The following is a 19491-nucleotide window of genomic DNA, read 5'->3' as shown; positions in this document are numbered from 1 at the left end:
TCTTTACCTACATTAGTCGTGATGTTACTTATGCATTGGCTTAGGTATTGTAGTTTTTAATATAAATAACTAGGACTTTGAACTTCATGGGAAGTTTTCTCACCTATTTTGCAGTCTCTATGTTATCCCTCTGTCTATTTTAATGCTGACGCCACACTTTCTTTGTTGTAGTATTATAAGAATGTCTTGAAGTCAGTTAGTATAAGTCCTCCAACTTTCACTATTCTTTTTCAAACCATGCCTTTACTTGGTCATTTTAAACAACTACCATTATATATTTTACTAGCAATTCTGCTGTATGGACACCCTATTGGGAGTCTCACTGGGATGACTTCAACAGTTGGACCTAGAAGTGCTGAGGTGCTTCTTAAGCTCTCTTTTTGCTCCTGTTGTTTCAGAACTTCTCCAGGTGGGGTCTACATGTGGTGTCCCTTCCACATGTTCCCTCCAGTATGGTGGGTCCATGGTGGTTAGGCTAATCATACGGCAACACAGACCTCCAAGAGTCAGTGTCCTCAGAAAGCAAGGCAGATGTCTAATGACAGTTTACGATTCAGTCTTGGAAGGCACATAGCTTTTCTTCTCAGTTCTATTATTTGAAGCATCCAGGAGCCTACTCAAATTCAACTGAGGATGGGGCACGAGTACAAAGACTCCATTTATAATAGGGGAAGAACTTGGGGCCATATTGTAAAACTTCCACATAAACCAACTAAAAAAGAAGCAAGTGGGTGGGTGGAAGAAGAAATCAGGGGCTGGATGTATTGAATTCTGCCCCATGATCGACCCTACCCCTGCCAACAAAATAAGAGCCGCTAAGCTCTCACTGCCTTACGCATAGTGATGTCCGACAAATATTAACCTTCCCTGTAGGTGTCCTTTTGTAAGACATGTGCCCAACGAGAAAAGAAAGAGAATGAAAATGCGGCATTTTGAATTGTTTTCCTGTTGCTTTCTAGCTCAGTTGCTAGAGGGTGTATGTTCTAGAGAAAGGGACACTTTATTTTCAACCGAAACTTAAGCACAATTTTCTGGTGGTGCTGTTGGGCCTCATGGAAATCTCTTGGGCCTGTGTGAAAATACATGCATAAAATACAAAATGAAATACATAAAACAATTAATAGTGGTTCTCTTGGAGTGGTGGGATTATTTTAAATGAAATCACATGAAATTACCAGTAGCCCTTTATTTTCAATCTGCCAAAAGGCAATTTTAGATGTTTCAACCTAATAGGTGCCTTGGGGGTTTTCTTCTTCATTCTTTAGATGTCTCCACATTCTGTTCAGTAGGTGTGTGCTACCTTTGTAGTTAGAAAAATAAATATTGTGCTCAAAGAACGAAGAAACCAGACTTGGTTAGAAAAGGCGTGATTTTTCTGCTTGTGCTGCAATGACACATCATCTCTACAAGTACCAAAAACATAGCAGTCTTTAGATATAAAACTCTGCTAAAATAAGTTTCCAGAAACCTGTGCCTATCAAGGAGAACTCATATTTAAGTGAAGCAGGCTCACCTTGTGAAAGGAGAAACCAGGTGTGACATTATAACTCTACGAGTCCAAGGGTAGACATTGGACTTATGTTTCAAAAACCGCTAAAGTAAGCTTTTAGAGATGGGAAATGTTTGCAAAGGAGGCAGCTGGGCTCTGGTATGACACAGCTGGGCTGTTTCCTCTGGGTTATGTGGAGAATAGTTCACTGCCAAGAATGAAGCAAGAAAAGTTCACCCGGGACACCCCAGAGGGTGTTTTCAGGCACATTTCCCAACAGAACAGTGGGGTTGGCCACCAGGTTTATGGGAATAGTGACTGTACTGAAAAAGGTACCCGCTTTCCTCAAGATAAATTCCTGGAAGGAGAAATCATTGGCTCACTGGGTTAGAATTTTTAAAAGTTCTTAAAATATACTGCCAAATCGTTTCCAGGAAAAAGCTCATTATTAATTCTTAATAAAATGTTATCATCGCTGCCAGTTTTAAAGACACAGAGTTGGTCCCTTAAGAATTCTGCCTCACTAGGTGTGGGCACCTGCGTTTGTGTGCTCTCAGGTATTTCGGCTGTGGCGCTCTTCCTTTGCGTTTTGTAACCGTTTTCTGCCTGGGAGAAGGCGAATTAAGCAGGCATTGTAGATTCCCTGTGATACTCAACGGGCGGTAAGGGCGCCTGGCCTTCCTGCTGCTGCTGCCGCTCGGGCGAGGGGGTAGCTGCTATTATGGCCCTGATTTTAAACAGTGTTTTATATCTTTGAACCATCCAATAAGTGAAGCTGAAGCGAGCCTGAGGTACAGCAGGGATTTGAACTCTGGAGTATAAACACTCATGTGTAGAGGCGAGCTATTAATCCTCTAGCCAAGATGAAGCAAAGGAAAAACCTTTTCAGTCTAAAATAGTGAAACTCTTGTACAACAGTGTTGTATTTTTCACCTCAAAATGTTTATATAGCAAGTAAAAAAGTTGCCTTCAATCAAAAATTTTAAAATCATTAAATAAATGTTAAGCTACCAAAACCTATTCTTTCTAAACCAGTGGCCTCATTAGATTGTGTATGTGTGTGTGTGTGTGTGTATTTGTCACTGAAAAACTACCTAGCAAATAGCTGTGCTTTCCTGCAATGAGAAAATCTGTATTAAAATTTAGGAAGTACTTACTTTCTCTCATCTTACTCGATGTATAATTTATGTATTAGGCAGCCCAGCTAGGATGGAGAAAAGGGAAAGAGAGGGATGCTATTTCCACTTTGATTTTTCCATGACTACATATCCTGTGTGATATATTCCTCTAGAGGCTTACTTTCTTCTCTCCATTACTGATCGTCTTGCTCACTGTTATGAAAAACCAATTCTGGATTTTCCCAAGGGAAAATAACCCAGTGGGGAAAAGTTGCCTATGACACCTTTCTACCTCCAGTATGAAGCCCTCTTTATGTCCACCATTGCAGCTCTCAGGAAGTATGAAAATAAATGCACGCTATTAAAATATCTCTTCTAAGGGTAGTTACATTTTAATATTAGGTTCTTGAAGGTAAATAACTGCTCTGAGGGGGTGAAGGAAGGCCTGTCTCATTAGAGTGGAGACAAATAAAGAAGAGAGAGAGGTGTATGCAAAGGTCTTTTGGGTATCTTGTAATGTTTCCAAACCTGTAGCTTTTGGAACTTACTGTTGGCCTGGGATCTCCTGAGTTAGCCCTCTTCCCTATCCTAGGGTTGAAAATACCTCATTCAATTATCCTCATGATTGTCTGGATGCAGAAAACTAACTATTTTTAACTATCAAATTCTACTCAAATGTCATCTGTTTCATAAAACCCTATCTAGTTTCAGTATCCCCTCCAATTCTGACTCCATTGGCAGAGTTATATTTACTGTTCTTTGTTTCCAAAATACCTTGTAGTTACAAAATCTACTTCTGTAGGATTTATGACTCCATATTATGATTAATAGTGTTAGGTCTTTCTAACTCTTTAGACATGGGCTCTTTAAGATTAGTCTGCCTAATTAGATGGGTGCTCCATAAATATTTTTATGGATGGAGAGAGGGAGGGATTAAAATAGGTCATTGACTGCTTTGCCATTTTATATAACTGACCCCTTAAAGGACACATAAGATTGAGAAAAATGTGTACATAGGTTTTCTAAAAACGGAAAACCACTAAGCAACATGATTCAAAGTTTGAATCGAAGTCTGAAAGATACATTTTTCTCAGACATGTTCTTTGCCTCCAAAGTAGTTCTGCCATGTTCCATCAGTAAGTAATTCACAAATCCGGCAAGTCTGCATTTACCAGCCATGCTTGGATATTTTTTTCCTCCTGACACTGTCTATGTGATGGAATGAAAGGAGAAGCCACAGATGTCTGTGAAATGTCATAAACTACAAAAAGTCAGTTATAGTCTGTGACTGGAGAAAACAATGATGCTCGTTAGAGTCAGGCCAGGAAATCATCCAGCACCCACAAGCAAACCAATTTTTAAAAAAATAAAAAAATCATGAAACAATTTCTTTTCTCAGTTTGAGAAAAACACCTTTTCCAGGAGGTTTGTTATGTAACGTAGATATGCTTTCGATTTCTGGGGGCTGGCCAAGACTGAGAAGGGAAGTGCCAGCCTGGGGAAACGAAGACTGTTCTTTTGATATTGCCAGCCATTTCCAGATATGGAGTGCAAGAAAAGCCAATTCTCCCAAGATTTATAGTTATGTCTAGCTTGCTCACTCAAGCAGCTTGAAAAATCTTCAGAGATATGGTTTATTTGAACTAAACCAGATTCCAAGTCTGTGGAGAGGGGGGGAAAGCAGAAATAATAGGTACATACTCTTTGAGTCAAATCCTTTTGTCCTTAAATTTCCATGACTTCTCAAGTAAAAATAAATAAATGAATAGCCAATGTATGCAGTGCTGCCTAAGATGTCATAGCCCATTCTGTTGAAAATAAATTTATAGTATTAATGTCGAATTATTTCTCTGATTTTGCATGGCCAAAACTATGGTAGGTAATGGAATAGAAAAAAATACCATTACTTTAAAGGAGTTAAAAGGAATACTGAATCCCCAAACTGAGAGGATCTCGGGGGGGGGGGGGGGGGGGAGTCACATAGAAGCCATGGTACTATAATTGCATTTTCACTATATTCTCAGAATTTTTATTGTATCATCTTCTCCAGGGTATGAAATTTTATGGGGAATCTTCTTTAAAATATCGAAGAAATATTAGCTCGGTACATGTAAGAAAAATAAAACAGATACTTGTTGAATATCCTAGGTGTGTCAGACCCCTTTGTAGGTGCTGGTGATACAGATGCTGTTGAAAAAAACAAACGAGATTTCTACAACCAGGACCTACATTCTCTGAAGAGAAGACAGGCAATAAACAAGTATACAAAAACCAAAGACAATGACAGATCGTAAGCATACTATAACAGAGAAACTCTGAGGAAGAGTGCAGCGAGAAGGGACTGAGGGTTGTGGGCGCAAATGGTTCTTTCAACAAGATACATGCCTAGAGAAATGGATCTTGCTCTGAGATGATCAATATCATCAGTGACACAGTGTTTTAAAATGGAATTTTCACCTTTTAGCACTCACTCCAAAGTTCATATTTCAGTGTATTTTCTTTCTGGTAAATTTTTGGAGTGGAGGAATTTGCTGTGAAGAGGTTGGTCAAGCAGGGCACCAAAAAGACAGAATCGCTTTTATTTTTATTTCTTGCTTGGCCTGGAAAACATGTTTGAAGAACAGGTCTAGTGATTATGTGCATAATCCAGACAGATACATTAAAACCGTTAAAGGTTTTTGATAATGAGCCTATGTATGACTTCCGAGAGTGAGTGGGAGTGCACTCAGTGCACTTTCCTTCATGTATGCACAACCAGGGACACAGACAGTGTGGCGAAGGCCTGGGGGCGGGTGGTGGGGAAGGGGGTCAATGGGGAAAAAAAGGGGACATCTGTAGTACTTTTAACAATAAAGGTAAATTTAAAAAATAAAAAATATATAAAACACGAATTTTACACCCTAAGAAATATTGTGGTTACAATAAATGCTGAACTGATGTTTTTTTCATAATCTGTGAGTGAGTAACTAAATAAATGTTTTGTATGTTGGATTAAATAAATATTCCATCCAACCTTTAGTTCTAGCCACCTAAAGAAGACCTCCAAATGGGTTGGTATCTGTGGTGTTTCATGGACTCTTACAACTTAAGAACTTGATGGGGCATTTAATTGACTCCAGTGAGCAGATGTAAATTTACAGACCCAAATAGTCCATGTCTTGAATTTACAGTTGAGATAACCATCAAATACATCCTCTAATAGTTCTCAATATTATGTGAGACCCAGCTTTGCATATCATGCAACTTAGTATAGGTGTAAACTTTATTTTATTTATTATTTCTAAAAATCATCTGAATAGACTTTTCGTATAATAAAACATTAGGCTCATACGATTCCTGTGATGTATAGCTTAGTCACCCTTGTGTCGACTTTTTAATGGTTATGTTCCAGGCTACAAGATGAATTCTTGGAAGAAATTTAATTTAAATCAGTGAAGGCTGCTTACTGAACAAACAAAAATCTTATTTATAGAGCTCAGAAAGTAAGTACACGTTAACAACAACAAGAGGCAAACCCTGCAGCCTCTCACAAACTCAATTGCCCATTATAAATATGCAAGTGGCAGGGAATGGCACCAAATGGCAGGCTGGGTAGGAATCCTTAGCATTTGGTTTGGATATGGATTCTGTGATTTTCCTTGCTGACACCGCTTCATACCCTGCCCCAGGACACTGCGATAGATGACTCCAATGGGCAAAGGCAGTTGGGGCAAGTCAAAATGCATAATTTTTTAGAGAAAGTGAAACCAACAAGGGATTTAAATTACCTTTACTGAATCTAAATCTAAAGAAACATTTAAATATGCATCATTCTCTCCTTATGGAAGCTACTGAATAGTTTAGGACAGGGTATACTAAGTAGAAGTTGAATTTGAGATCCCTGAATAATTAAAATGAAGGCAGGCTATTAATCTGAGGGATCAAGAGTGATTTCCTTAAATGTATATGGGACATCTGTTTGTCGTCTTTGGAGAAATATCTGCTCAGGTCCTCTGCCCATTTTGTAATTGTATTGTTTAGGTTTTTTGTGTTGAGTTTTGTAAGGTCTTTATAAATTGCGTGTGTTAACCCCTTATCATTGGTGAATATTTTCTCCTATTCAGTGGGTTGTCTTTTCATTTCGTGGATGATTTCCTTTTCTGTGCAAAAATTTTAGTTTGATATAGTACCATTTTTTATTTTTTTATTTTGTTTCCCTTGCCTGAGGTCATATATCAGAAAAAAATATATTGCTTCCAGAAATGTCTGAGATTTTACTGCCCATGTTTTCTTCTAGGATTTTTATGGTTTCAAGTTTAACATGTAAGTCTTTAGTCCATTTTGAGTTTACTATTTTCTATGGTGTAAGAAGGTGGTCTGGTTTCATTTTTTTTTTTGCACGTATCTGTCCAATTTTTTCGACACCATTTGTTGAATAGACTATCTTTGCCCTGTTGTTTATTTTTACCTCCTTTGTCAAATATTAATTAACTATAAATGTATGGGTTTATTTCTGCATTCTCCGTTCTGTTCCATGGATCTATATGAAAAGATGCTCAACACCACTAACCATCAGAGAAATGCAAATTAAAACCACAATGAGATAGCACCTCATACCTGTCAGAATGGCTCCCAGCAATAAATCAACAAACAACAAGTATTGGCAAGCATGTGGAGAAAAGGGAACCCTTGTGCACTGTTGGTGAGTGTACAGATTGAGGCAGCCACTGTGGAAAGCAGTATGGAGTTACCTCAAAAAATTAAAAATGGAACTGCCTTTGGATCCAGTGATTCCACTTCTGGGACTATATCCAAAGAAACCCAAAACACTAATTCAAAAGAATATATGCACCCCTATGTTCAATGCAGCGTTATTTACAATAGCCAAGATTTGGAAGCAGCCCAAGTGCCCATCAGTAGATGGATAAAAAAGCTGTGGGACATTCACACCATGGAGTACTACTGGGTCCTAAAAAAGAAGGAAACCTTACCTTTTGCAACATCATGGATAGAACTGGAGAGCATTATGCTATGTGAAATAAGCCAGTTAGAGAAAAACAACTACCATATGATTTCACTCATACGTGGAATCTAATGAACAAAATGAACTATCAAGCAAAATTGAGACAGACTCATGGATAGAAAGCAGGCTGACAGCTGTCAGGGGGACAAGGGTGAGGGGCTGAGTTGGGGGGAGTGGAAGGATTGAGACAAAAAGGGAAAAAAAAGAAAAAAATTCATGGACATGGACAACAGTGTGGGGATTGCTGGGGTTAAGGGGCTGGGGAAGGTGGAGGAATGTATGGGGGAATAAATGGTGATGGAAGGAGATTGACTTGGGATGCTGAATACAGGGTACAGATGATGTGTTGTGGAATTGTGCACCTGAAATCTGTATAATTTTGTTAACCTGTATCATCCTAATAAATTCAATAAAAATGAAAAAATGTATATGGGAATTTTATAATACATTTAATTCCAACTCAGCCTTTAAATGTACTTCCAATCTCTGGTTTTTAGAAAGTTTCTGATGTACAATCTCTTTCACTGGTGATACACAACAAATAATTATAAACAGTCATAAAGTCGTGTATGTTCCCAATTAAAGTCCCATTAAGGGAGAGATATTCTGTGATTTAGTATGAAATTTAGAACTTCTGTCTTTTACTGGTTTTATTTATGGTGTTACAATGATGATGACAGTAATGATAATATTATAATAATTATTCTCTGCAAATTAAACAAGTTTACATTTAAGTGAATAGCATATTTCTTTATTACTCTGCTGTGGTTCATAAATACTTAAATAATATACACAGGAGTCCAAAATGCTTATTAACTTCATAGTTATTTAGGTGACTTTAAATAATTTAATTGATTGAACACATTTGCTCCTTTTCCAACACATCATTTAAGTTAAATTTCTAAATAAAGGGTTTGAGAAAGTTTGGAACAAGGTGTATAGAAAAGGGATATCATCTAGAATAGTAAGTTATTTTAACTCTCCTCGTTTTTCTGTGCTTGAGCACAGCATATTGGACTCACCATAAGACACACTGCTTTGCCATTCGGAAAGCTAAATAGAATCCTATTTAGGATTACCTGTGTATGTACCATTTACACACAAACTGCAACCCAGGAAGAGCTACGAGAGCCGAATGGTCCTAAGACGCCAGAGATGTTACCATTCTTCCCTGCTCCTGCCACCTAGAGCAGAAGGACCTCTTTTCTCTTCCACTTTCCCTCAGCCTTATGCTCCTGGAATCATCCCAAACCCTTCCCCAGTACTAAACCTTAGTCTGGAGACAGAGCCGACAATGCCTGTTAATGTTGTCCTACACTGAGGTTATTAATAGTCTGATGCATTATGCTTAGCACTGCACCGAATAGCTTTGTGCACAAGTAACCCCACATGCTTCACATTAAAGAAACCTGGATGAAGTAATCTTTGCCAATTTGAACCCAGAAGGCATAGCTATTCAATATGTGTTACTCATGTAAGAAGGTGAAGGTAAATGTGGAAAATATTTATCTTATCTTACTTACATACCTATCTGCCTCTTTCTTTTAATTTTAAATTCCTTGAGGGCAAGGATTATACTTTGAAATTTTTACACTTCCTGTGTGTCCAGAATTAACCTTCCATAATACTCTGTAGAAGTCTTAAACTGAATATGCAAACATTCGAAATATCTTTGAATATTTAGTGAAGCAACATCTGTTTTTACCTCCACAAACTACAGTGCATGTGAAGGATTTCATTGCCCCCCTCCCTCTGCACACAGTGTCGCTGTCAACAGGTGATGCATTCTGGGGAGAAGAGCCTTGCCAAAGGGGTTTTCCCTTAGCAGCCCCTCTTCCCATATGTTCCTTCCCTGTAGCATATCCTGAATTATGAGGCCCGGGAGGTGATCGCAATCACCGAGATGACGTGTCACACCTGGAATTCAGCACACTTCCCTCACCACACAATTTTCCTTAGTTGTGTTGAATCTAAGTTTATGGCTAAAGAACTCTTGTTTCTCTGTGAAGTCAAATATTATGCTTAATATTAGTTTACCATTTATGTTTACTGTTTAAAATATAGGCAGATGTGTAAAGATCTATTAAAATAGCTAAACTATTTTAAGACCAGATAGAATTGACAGGATAGAATGCATGATCTTATGACACTTCATCACATCTTTAAATATGCACACAACTTCTGTCTAAAGTTCAGTCAGTTATATGTTTAAAATATGTAAGTAAACTAGCCAGGCTAGGCTGATCTCTGTGTCCTATATTCTCTATAAAGGAGAAAGTACTATGTAGCTTTTTCTTTTATTTTCTTAATAGTGTGCATTGGTATAGATGTATTTGTGTGTACATTCACACATTATGTGACATCTATTTCATAGTTTACTACATCAAACCTATACCTACATCCATATAGCCAATGACATTCCTATTTAATGTTGTAACTTTATTTTTATTAACTATCCTGTTCACCAGTAGTAGGTCTTTCACATTTTTTCCCTATTTTCTTTCTATGGTATTTAAATGTCTGTATTTCTGTTGTTTCAGTTAAGCTAAAAAGAGTAGCTGTTTGGAATGGTCTTTATGTTTTTATTATTTGCTTGAGAAGAGCTCGCTGAAGAGTTTAATGATAACATCTTTTAAATGCCAATTAAAATATGTCATTTAGAAACGGTTACAATAGTATATCACTTAGGAATAAGCCTTTTCTTCAATCATAGCAACAGTTACATGTAAAAATGTTTTATATTTGTAATCATTATCCTAGATTTATTTATAGCAGGGTTATGGTTTCATTAAAATAATCGAAGATGATATTCACACTATAGGTAATTTAATTCATCCTTACGGCAGATTTTAGTTACTGTTATTTTAAATAATTGTGAAAACATCTCTTGCGTAAAGAAACTTTAAGAATCTAACAATTAAAATATTCCAGTAAAAAAGTATATTTTTCTAATAATTATCAAGGTATCAAATTACCATTTATTTAGCTTTAACCTGCAACTTCAGCATACTATAATTTTTATATAGTAAACCATAATGTATGGCATAGGCCATTCATATACCACCAAAGTGAAGTTCTGAGAACAATTTAAGGCATGGGAAAAGGGCAGTACTGAAATTAAATGCAATATGATATATGTCTTTTAAGGCATCTAATAATAATAGCTAACACTGATACCAGGTGCTTTTCTAAGTCATTTAATATGTATTGACTTATTTAATTCTCAGAGCAGCTACATGGGGTTGGTATTATTACCTCCAGCTTTCAGATGAAGACACTGAGACTGAGATACATTAATCAACTTGCCCTAGATCACTCACTAGCCAGCAGAGGAACCAGGATTCATATCCAGGTTGTTTGAGTTTTAAATGAGAACATTTGGTATAATGGACATTTTAATCCAAGAAGTTAATATAGGGATTTTCCTACCCAACTTTCCCAAAGTGCACTCCATGATCAGTAGTTTCACCAAATACTCTGGAATAAAAGCTTTGATAGTCTAACACATCAGGGAAAATAAAAACGCAACGTAATATTGTCCCCTTTACTCTTGGAGATTTGCAGTGGGCATAGCAGAGGTTTTAAGAAATCCCCAAGTGAAGAGACTTGTTTCAACCCGTGGTTTCCAGACATTACTGACAAGAAAACTTGCTGAACACAAGCTTCACAGCCCTTAGTAGCAGTGCTCCTTAGAACATAAACACTGAGACCCTCCAGCCCTACTATTTGGCAGATGGAGAACTGAGGCCTTTGGGGGGACCCTGTACATGTTTTTATCTCACTCAGCTCTTGAATCAGCATATAGGCATAACTGTTCTGCTATTTTAAGTTTCTTCTAGATTTCCATCTTTGTTTAATCTTTTCAACAAGAAAACTGTCGCTATAGTGAAGTCACACAGATGAAACAGATTGGCTATATTCTAGTTTACTTAATACAAAGTATCCACAATACAATTTTAATGTAAGCAGTTTTAATCATTCTTGGTATTAAATATTCCATTTATCCTGAAATATTACACATCTAAAAATTAAAGAAAAATAAAACTAACCAACTAACAAAAAAAATACTCTCGGAGAGTCCTGAGGATCTAGAGAATCTATTTTTTGGGTAATGATCATGATCATAGGCCATGAGCGCATTTCACAACCACAGCTTTATTGCATGAGATCACGGAGTTATCATATGTAGCTCAACAGAACTTTATATATTTTTTTCTGACCACTGCATGTTTTACCATTTCAGTTCCTCCGAAGATATATGACATCTCAAGTGATATGACCATCAATGAAGGAACCAATGTCACCCTTATTTGTTTGGCCACTGGGAAACCAGAGCCTTCCATTTCTTGGCGGCACATCTCCCCATCAGGTAAAGCAGAAATATGTCAGTGTTGTTTGTGCTGTTCAATATTGTCCTGTTGCCTCACTTGTTCAAAACTTGGGTCAACATATTCTCTTCCATCTTACTCACAAGGTAGGCGGGATGCGTGGTTTTCTACTTATTCTTTATACCTAAAAACGCTGTAGTTCACCAAAGTTAAGTGAGCATTTTCCGTCAGAGCCCAGAATAGAACTTCTGTGTCTTGATTCCTAGTGAAGGTTACTTTCATTTTACTGTACTGAAGAAGCACAAATTAATAGACAAAAGGCACAAATGGAAATATTACACTAGAAATGGTTTCGTTTAAGTGTATAAGGCTTTTTCTTCTGTCTGCATTCACATGTTAATAGGCTGGAGTGAACTGCTAAGGTAATCAGGGGACAATCACATTATACAAATTATGAGGTCCCTGGGTCTAATTTGAAAATGCAGTTCAGAATCAAGGATCTGGAGGTTAGAATTACATTTTAACTGATGAAGGATCTTAAAACCCAAGAGTTTAAGTAACTTGTACGAGACCACGTAACTCTGTAGAATTAAGGGGCATGGCAGTCTATGGGTTTCAGTGCGCATCGTCTTAAGGAGGTGAAGTATACTCTAGGAAGCTGAGGGTAATCATCATCAAAATGCTCCTGTTTTCACAGCAACAGCTCTAACAGAGTCATCAGCTTGGGTCAAATGTTAACACTGGAACGATATAGCTTTGAGTGTACCATGGAAGGGAAGGTGGTGCTTTTTAATGAACAGGAAGCCACAACATTTTAGATAATGAAAATTGATTTTTATTTGTTTTATATTTTTAGTGGAAATAGCTTCAACAAGGCTATTGTGATGAAAATGCTTTTAAAGAAATCAGAAAGATACATTTGATGTAGGCCTAGGAAGAGTACAACTGGAACATCTATTTGACCTGCTAATGCTTTCTTTAATATCACTTATCCTTAAGTGTTTTTCAGTTTCCTCATTTATGCAGTGGGTCTAATGAGACTTACTCATATCATATGCTTAGTATTACTATTAATGTGAGAAGAAAATCAATATAACAGCAGTATACACTTATATAATATGCATTATGGCCTCTATAATATTTCTGAAGCATGAGTGTACTCTTGACTGCCAGCACTTCACTCTTTAGAGTGGCTGCAGAGTCATAAAAACTGGTATGTGTGCACTGAATTAGTGGCAGGACTCTCTGCAGAGTGTGAGACAAATGTAGGACCAACGGTTGAAATCCGTGTGTTCCTATCTCAAATTCCTTATTCATCAGTTCAGCCAATTTTAGTGCAGATCTCTTAGCCTCAGTTATTCTCAGCTCGTTTCCTACTTTCCAAAAATCAAATGATAATAATGCCTGGCTATTGTGAGACTCAAAATAGATAAGAGGCATAAATGTGCTTTAGAAAGTATAAGATGATATGCAAATGCTGATTCTTAATCATCTCTTCAGGGATTTAAATCTGATATGGTAATATATATTTTTTGTAAGAACGAAGCACATAATCTCCATCTTTATACAATTTAAGATTAATATGTTGGATTTAACTCTCCTGCTTTGCAGTGCTTGTTACTATGCATATTCTTCTTTTTAAAAGTGCTTGGGTACATTCTAGTTTAATTAAATAGCAGGAATGTTGGTTAGTGAAGTTATTAGAATAATGATAATGGATAACATCATGAAGCTGAAAGAAGACAGATTGGGTTTAACTTAAACTGTACATAGATTTGTTTTCCTGATCCTGCCATACAAAGCAAATTAGAAAAATTAGCATAAATATTAACTATTATCCAATGAATAGCTAGACATGGCTGATATTTTTATAAATGCTTCCAGTATTTTCAAATTATAATTTGTTAACTGTCTATAGTCAAACGCACAGCAATGTGGGGTTTCTGCTTTAAGTAATATGTCTGATAATTCTATTAATTTTGTAAAGTGATGTTTTTATATTTGAATACAAAATTGTATAATTCACTGATGTGTTACTATTTGCTTAACACATACTCATATTTTGTATATTCTCTTTTATTGTGAGATATCATGAAAGAAATGTGACTCAAAACAGCAGTCACCACAGGAGCAAAATTTAATGTTAAAAATAGATACAGATACACAGTTGACCCTTGAACAATGTAGGGGTTAGAGGTGCTGATGCAGTGCATTCATAATTCACTTATAAATTTTCACTCCCTCAAAACTTAACTTGTTCTTTAGTTGCCTAAGGGGCATTGCTCCTAGGACTACCCACAAACACTGAAATTTGCTGGTGCTCAAGTGCCCTATATGAAATGGCCTAAATCAATGCATACAGTGGGCCCTCCACATCTGTGGACTCTGAACCACTAATCAAAATTAGTGCTGCTACTTATTGAAAAAAACCACCAGAACAGCACAGCGATTAAGACCATGAACTTTGATGACAATCAGAATTGAATTTAAGACAGGTCTTCCTCTTACCAAGTGTAAGAACTTAGATACAATTGTTAACCTCTTTAATTTCAAATACAAAATGATGATAATAATTATACCCAATTCACAGGAGTGTTATGAGGATTAAATAGAATAGTATAGAGTATTGAAAAGGGTTCATGACTTAGAGCAAATGTTACATAACATTAACTATTAATGGACTACTCAGATGTGTTTAATTTTTGACCAGATAGATTCTCCAACCCTGGTTCTGAATAGAGGGGCCTATTAAGAGCTCTTAAGTGCAATCCACAGAGCTGTTCTGAAATGAGGCTGTTATGAAGCTAAAATTCGCTTCGAACTTCTGGAGAACATTGACAGGTTTACATGAGCCACTTGATTTTGGATATAAGGACAAAATAAATTTTTTATCACATATCATTTTATCAATAAATCTAGATTTAATAAAAAAATAGAAAATGTTAAAAGATAAATTTTAAAATGATAGATTACAGATAACAAATATGGGACATTTTGAAAGCCTCTGTCAAGTTTTCACTTATTGTTCCTTGCTGTTTATCTTAATCACTGTTTCCTGGTCTATTCCTATTCTTTGATATCTGGAATCTCCAGAAACATTCTTACTCTACCCTGCTGGTGTTTATTATCTGACAAAGATATTGTTTTGAGTCTAAAGCTAAACTATGAGATAAACAATGAATGGCTGTATGTCTCAAGCTCTTTGTTGTCTAATTTCCATATTCTTCCTGCCTTTTGGCAAGATATTCTCACCTAATTATCCGTAGGAATTAAGACTATCTAACTCGCCCAGCCAGCATGGCCCAGTGGTTGAGTGTCAACCTATGAACCATGAGGTCACAGTGCTATTCTGGCCAGCTCAGTTCCCAGTGGGAGTCGTGCAGGAGGAAGCCCATCAATGACTCTCTCTCGTCATTGATGTTTCTCTCTCTCTCCTTCTCCCTTCCTCTCTCTGAAATCAATAAAAACATCTTTTAAAAAATAAGACTGTTACCTAACTCATTATGACGTCTGTCCAATCAGATTCACCTTTCTCCTGTTGTGTTCTGGATTCCACCTCTTCCCATTCTTTTATATTCTTATTCCACTTAATATCCTCTTTAATCTCTTTTATTCTATTGACTTCTACTGTTCACATTTAAACAAGCTCAAGTTGCTCTTTTCTGAAGGCAGTCCTTTGACACTAATCACTTTTGTTTAATAAAAAATTGTTGAGCATTTATAAAGAAGAATACAAACAAATGGTCAGAGGTGTAAGAATACAAACAGAAAGCCATAGTTTCGAGACTAAAAGAGGAAAAGTTTCCTGGAGCAGCATGCAGTGAGCAATGTCAATCAGGCCAAATAAGAGCCAGCTAGTTAGTTGCCTTTGTGTGAGGTTGTCTGGTGATCATGTGGCAATTCAGTGACACTTCTGTAAATTGGGTATAATTATTATCATTTTATAGTTGAAATTAGAGATTAACAATTTTGTCTAAGATCTTACACTTCATGAGAGGAAGATCTGTGTCTTAAATCCAATTCTGATTGTCATCAATGTTCATGATTTTAACCACTGTGCTATTCTGGCACCATCTGATGCATAAGAAATTACTGGTAGGAATAAAAATAAATCATACATTTTATATTAAGGATTTTGAGAAAACCTTGAAAATAAAGTATAGATGCTTTGAAAGATAAAAAGCAGTTATTTCCTATACTTTCTAGAAGTATTGCTATGGGTTTGCCTCAACTATAAGATAAATACCATAAATTTTCAATCAAGAGTACAACAAATTGCTCTGACCTGTGGCTCAATTGCTTGGGTATCATCCTGTGAACTGAGAGGTCGCCGGTTCCATTCTGGTCAGGGCACATGCCCAAGTTTTAGCTCCATACCAGGTGAGGGTGTTGACGGGGGAGGCAATCAACGTAGTGCTCTCACTTCAATGTTTCTTCTCTCTCTCTCCCTCTTGCTTCCTCTCTCTCTAAAATCAATAAGTAAAATTTAAAGAAAAGAATACCATGAACCATTCCAAAGTAAGAGATTTTAAAGACTTTAAGAATATTAAATGACAGCTGTTTCAGTATAAACGGAGTAAACGAAGTCAAATATTCATTAGACCATGGGTCAGTAGCCTAAGGCCTATGGGCCAAAGGGACCCTACATTCTATTTTCCTAAATGGAATTTTGGTTGCTGTGGTTGGAAGACAGTCAGACTCCTTCCTTTACATATTGTCTATGGCTTCTTTCATATTATAGTAGTAGAGTTGAGTAATTACAGTAGAAACCATATGGCCTACAAACCTTAAACTATTTACTATCTGCTCCTTTAAGGATAAGTTTGCTGAACCCTGCATTAGATATTTTAAAAGAGGTGTTTTAAATTTTGTTTCACAGCTGCAAGACATACAAGTTTAATGTTAGCACATTAAAGCTTCTATAACCTTTAAAGAAAATTAAGTACAATCTTAAGACAGAAAATGTTAATTACTAATTATAAAAAAAAATAAAAGACTGTAAAAATTAAAGTTATTATCTAAAAACCATGTACACTGCTGGAATCTGTTTAAAATAATTCTGATAATAATTTAAATCATCACAGGTACAATCTGGAAAGTATTACTTTCTATTATTGCTCTTGTTTCTACTATGGTTCCCTTCTGTGTAAGAAAGTCTTCTATGAAATATTTGAGTACTGGGCCAACACCAAGAGTGATATGATAAAGAGGCTGTATGTGTGATCCTTGCAAACTGGCAGCCTTAACACTTAATTCTTTGAGCATTTTCTCAGGTTTGCAATCCTGACACTGCACTTTGCTATTTAATGCTAGGAAGAAAAAATTCAGTAAAATCAGCAATTTATGCTCATGACATTTCAACAATACCAGATCTTCAGATTACAAGTTATGCTTCTATTTCCATTGTAGGGCTGCACTCTGTGTAGAGCTTTGGTGAACTTCCATAATGACTTTACATAATGGGTAACTATATAATGAATGAATCTACCTAATGGTGGCAAGTTAAACTTTTACCGTCAGATTGCATACTAATAATTTATATGCACAGCTAAAATTGCCTCTTTGTTCTGAGTTTTCTTTATAGCAATTTTAACTTTCATTTGTCTGTTTCTAAGGTCCCCTCTACTTTTATTCAGTTAGTGGTGGACTATGTGTATTCAGAACTGTTGATGCCTACTTAAGATTATAGAAAACAAGAAAATATTCAGTACTTTGAGATACATCTGAGGCTAAACAATGGACCTGAATATATGATGCATCATTATAAAAAGTAATCCACTGTTCTTAGAGGAAAGTACTTATCCATGTGAAAAAGAAAACAGGAACCCATCAAGCATCTCAAAGCATTTCATTATACATCTAGATTTTTGTCTCCACTTAAAAGACTAAATTTGAGGTTAAAGCTTGGCATTAAGGTGTTTATATTTTAGGAATTAGATTTTTGTAGTGTTCCCTAAGTGATTTCAAATGGCATGTTACATGTATTAGGGAAAGGTTTTACATAAATGGTTATATCTAAACAAGTTAGGGCTTGTTTAAATGTTATCATCTTAGAAAATGCAGCTTTACTTTGGTTGTAAATTTCATGCCAATTCATGCTGAAGTGGGGGCCACATTTATAATATTGAAATAGATCCTAAAAGGATCCAGAAAGAATACCAGTAGGTAGTATGAATGTATAAAATGAACCCAAATAATATTTAAGTATTATTCATTAGCACTTAGTATGTTCTAGGCACTGTTCTAACCTATCTTAGGTTAACATATATTCACTTGTTTACATGAGAATTATTATAACTTCATGTATAACATTCATGAGGAAAAGAGAATGATGTTTATTTGAACCCAGGGCAGACAGTGAAGATACAACTTGGCTTTACTTCTCCATAAATGCAAGATCATGTCCATGAAGACTACATTTGTATGCAAACAAGGCCTCCTGGAATTTTAGTGCTGTTACTGGATTATTACTAAGATATATATAAGTAATAAAAAGAAAATATGTTAATAATGATTTTTTAAAAATCAAGACTCAAGGTGTCCTTGACTGTTAGAGACATGAGCATATGTTTGTCTTGCAATAAATTATTTATAGAGGAGTTATGACCTCTAGTGTAAAGAAGTACTATATCTATTTTTCTTCGCTCAAAATGAATATATTACTATTGAATTTTAATTATACTCCAACTTGTTTTAAAATTTTATTTTTCTTGATTAACTTGACCATAATTAGGAATAATTCTCACCAGTGGAAAATTAGAATGATCTTGGATTATAGATCAATAAAACTATGATTAACACTTATTCCTCTCATTATTTGTGTGCTACCTTTTTAAGATTCATAATTCAGGCAAATACAGCTACATAGTAGGTGCTCAATAAATAACTGTTAAATGACAGTATTTTAGAATATTATAAATTCTTTACATGACCAGTAAACTTATATTAACTGATTAATGTTTTAAAAATTAATATTACTATTAATTATTTTCACATATATAAGCAATATAGCATAATGCGCATAATGCTTAAAAGGACATGGTTAGTACTTGAACTGCTTGGTTTCAAATCCTTGCTCTGCCACTCACTGTGTGTGTTAACCTGGACAAATTTCTTAAACTCTCCATGTCTCAGTTATTTCGTCTGTAAAATGGAGGTGATAATAACAATAATATCACAGGGTTATTATATAAAGTAGATAGCACATGTAAAAAATTCAAAACAAAACAAAAATTAAGAGGTCCAAATTCTTAGGTATTATCAAAATTTATTTCACGGTTTATATTTCTGTAGAACTTGCTTGAGAACAGATAATAAAAGATGGCAATGATAAATATTGCGTTCTTATGTGATTAAAATCAGATAAATGCAATGCAATGATTGCAGTTCTAAACTAGTGAGATGTTGTTTTGTATTTAGTTGGTTCTGCATAGAAAGTAGAAGAGGAATGTTTACTGAGCAACTACCAGAGTGACTTCTAGAAACAAAAGTTTGAATTATCTATTCAGATTCTAATAAAAGGCTGTTGATGAGAGAAGACAAGAAACACACTGC

At 35.8% G+C, this 19491-nt stretch overlaps 1 protein-coding gene across 1 annotated transcript in view; it reads left to right on the top strand.

Moving 5' to 3' along the window:
- The window catches only part of NEGR1 (neuronal growth regulator 1), a 724815-nt gene that overhangs the window by 401050 nt on the left and 304274 nt on the right, over window positions 1-19491 (top strand). Inside the window, exon 3 of the mRNA XM_087820521.1 lies at window positions 11853-11978. Coding sequence (XP_087676647.1) covers window positions 11853-11978 — 126 coding nt within the window. The remainder of the gene's footprint in view (window positions 1-11852; window positions 11979-19491) is intronic.

This window comes from Miniopterus natalensis, chromosome 9 (genome assembly GCF_054644295.1).
Source record: "Miniopterus natalensis isolate mMinNat1 chromosome 9, mMinNat1.hap1, whole genome shotgun sequence".
Classification (NCBI taxonomy): domain Eukaryota; kingdom Metazoa; phylum Chordata; class Mammalia; order Chiroptera; family Miniopteridae; genus Miniopterus; species Miniopterus natalensis.
The sequence above is the reverse complement of the archived record's forward strand: the minus strand, read 5'-3'. Positions and strand labels throughout refer to the sequence as shown.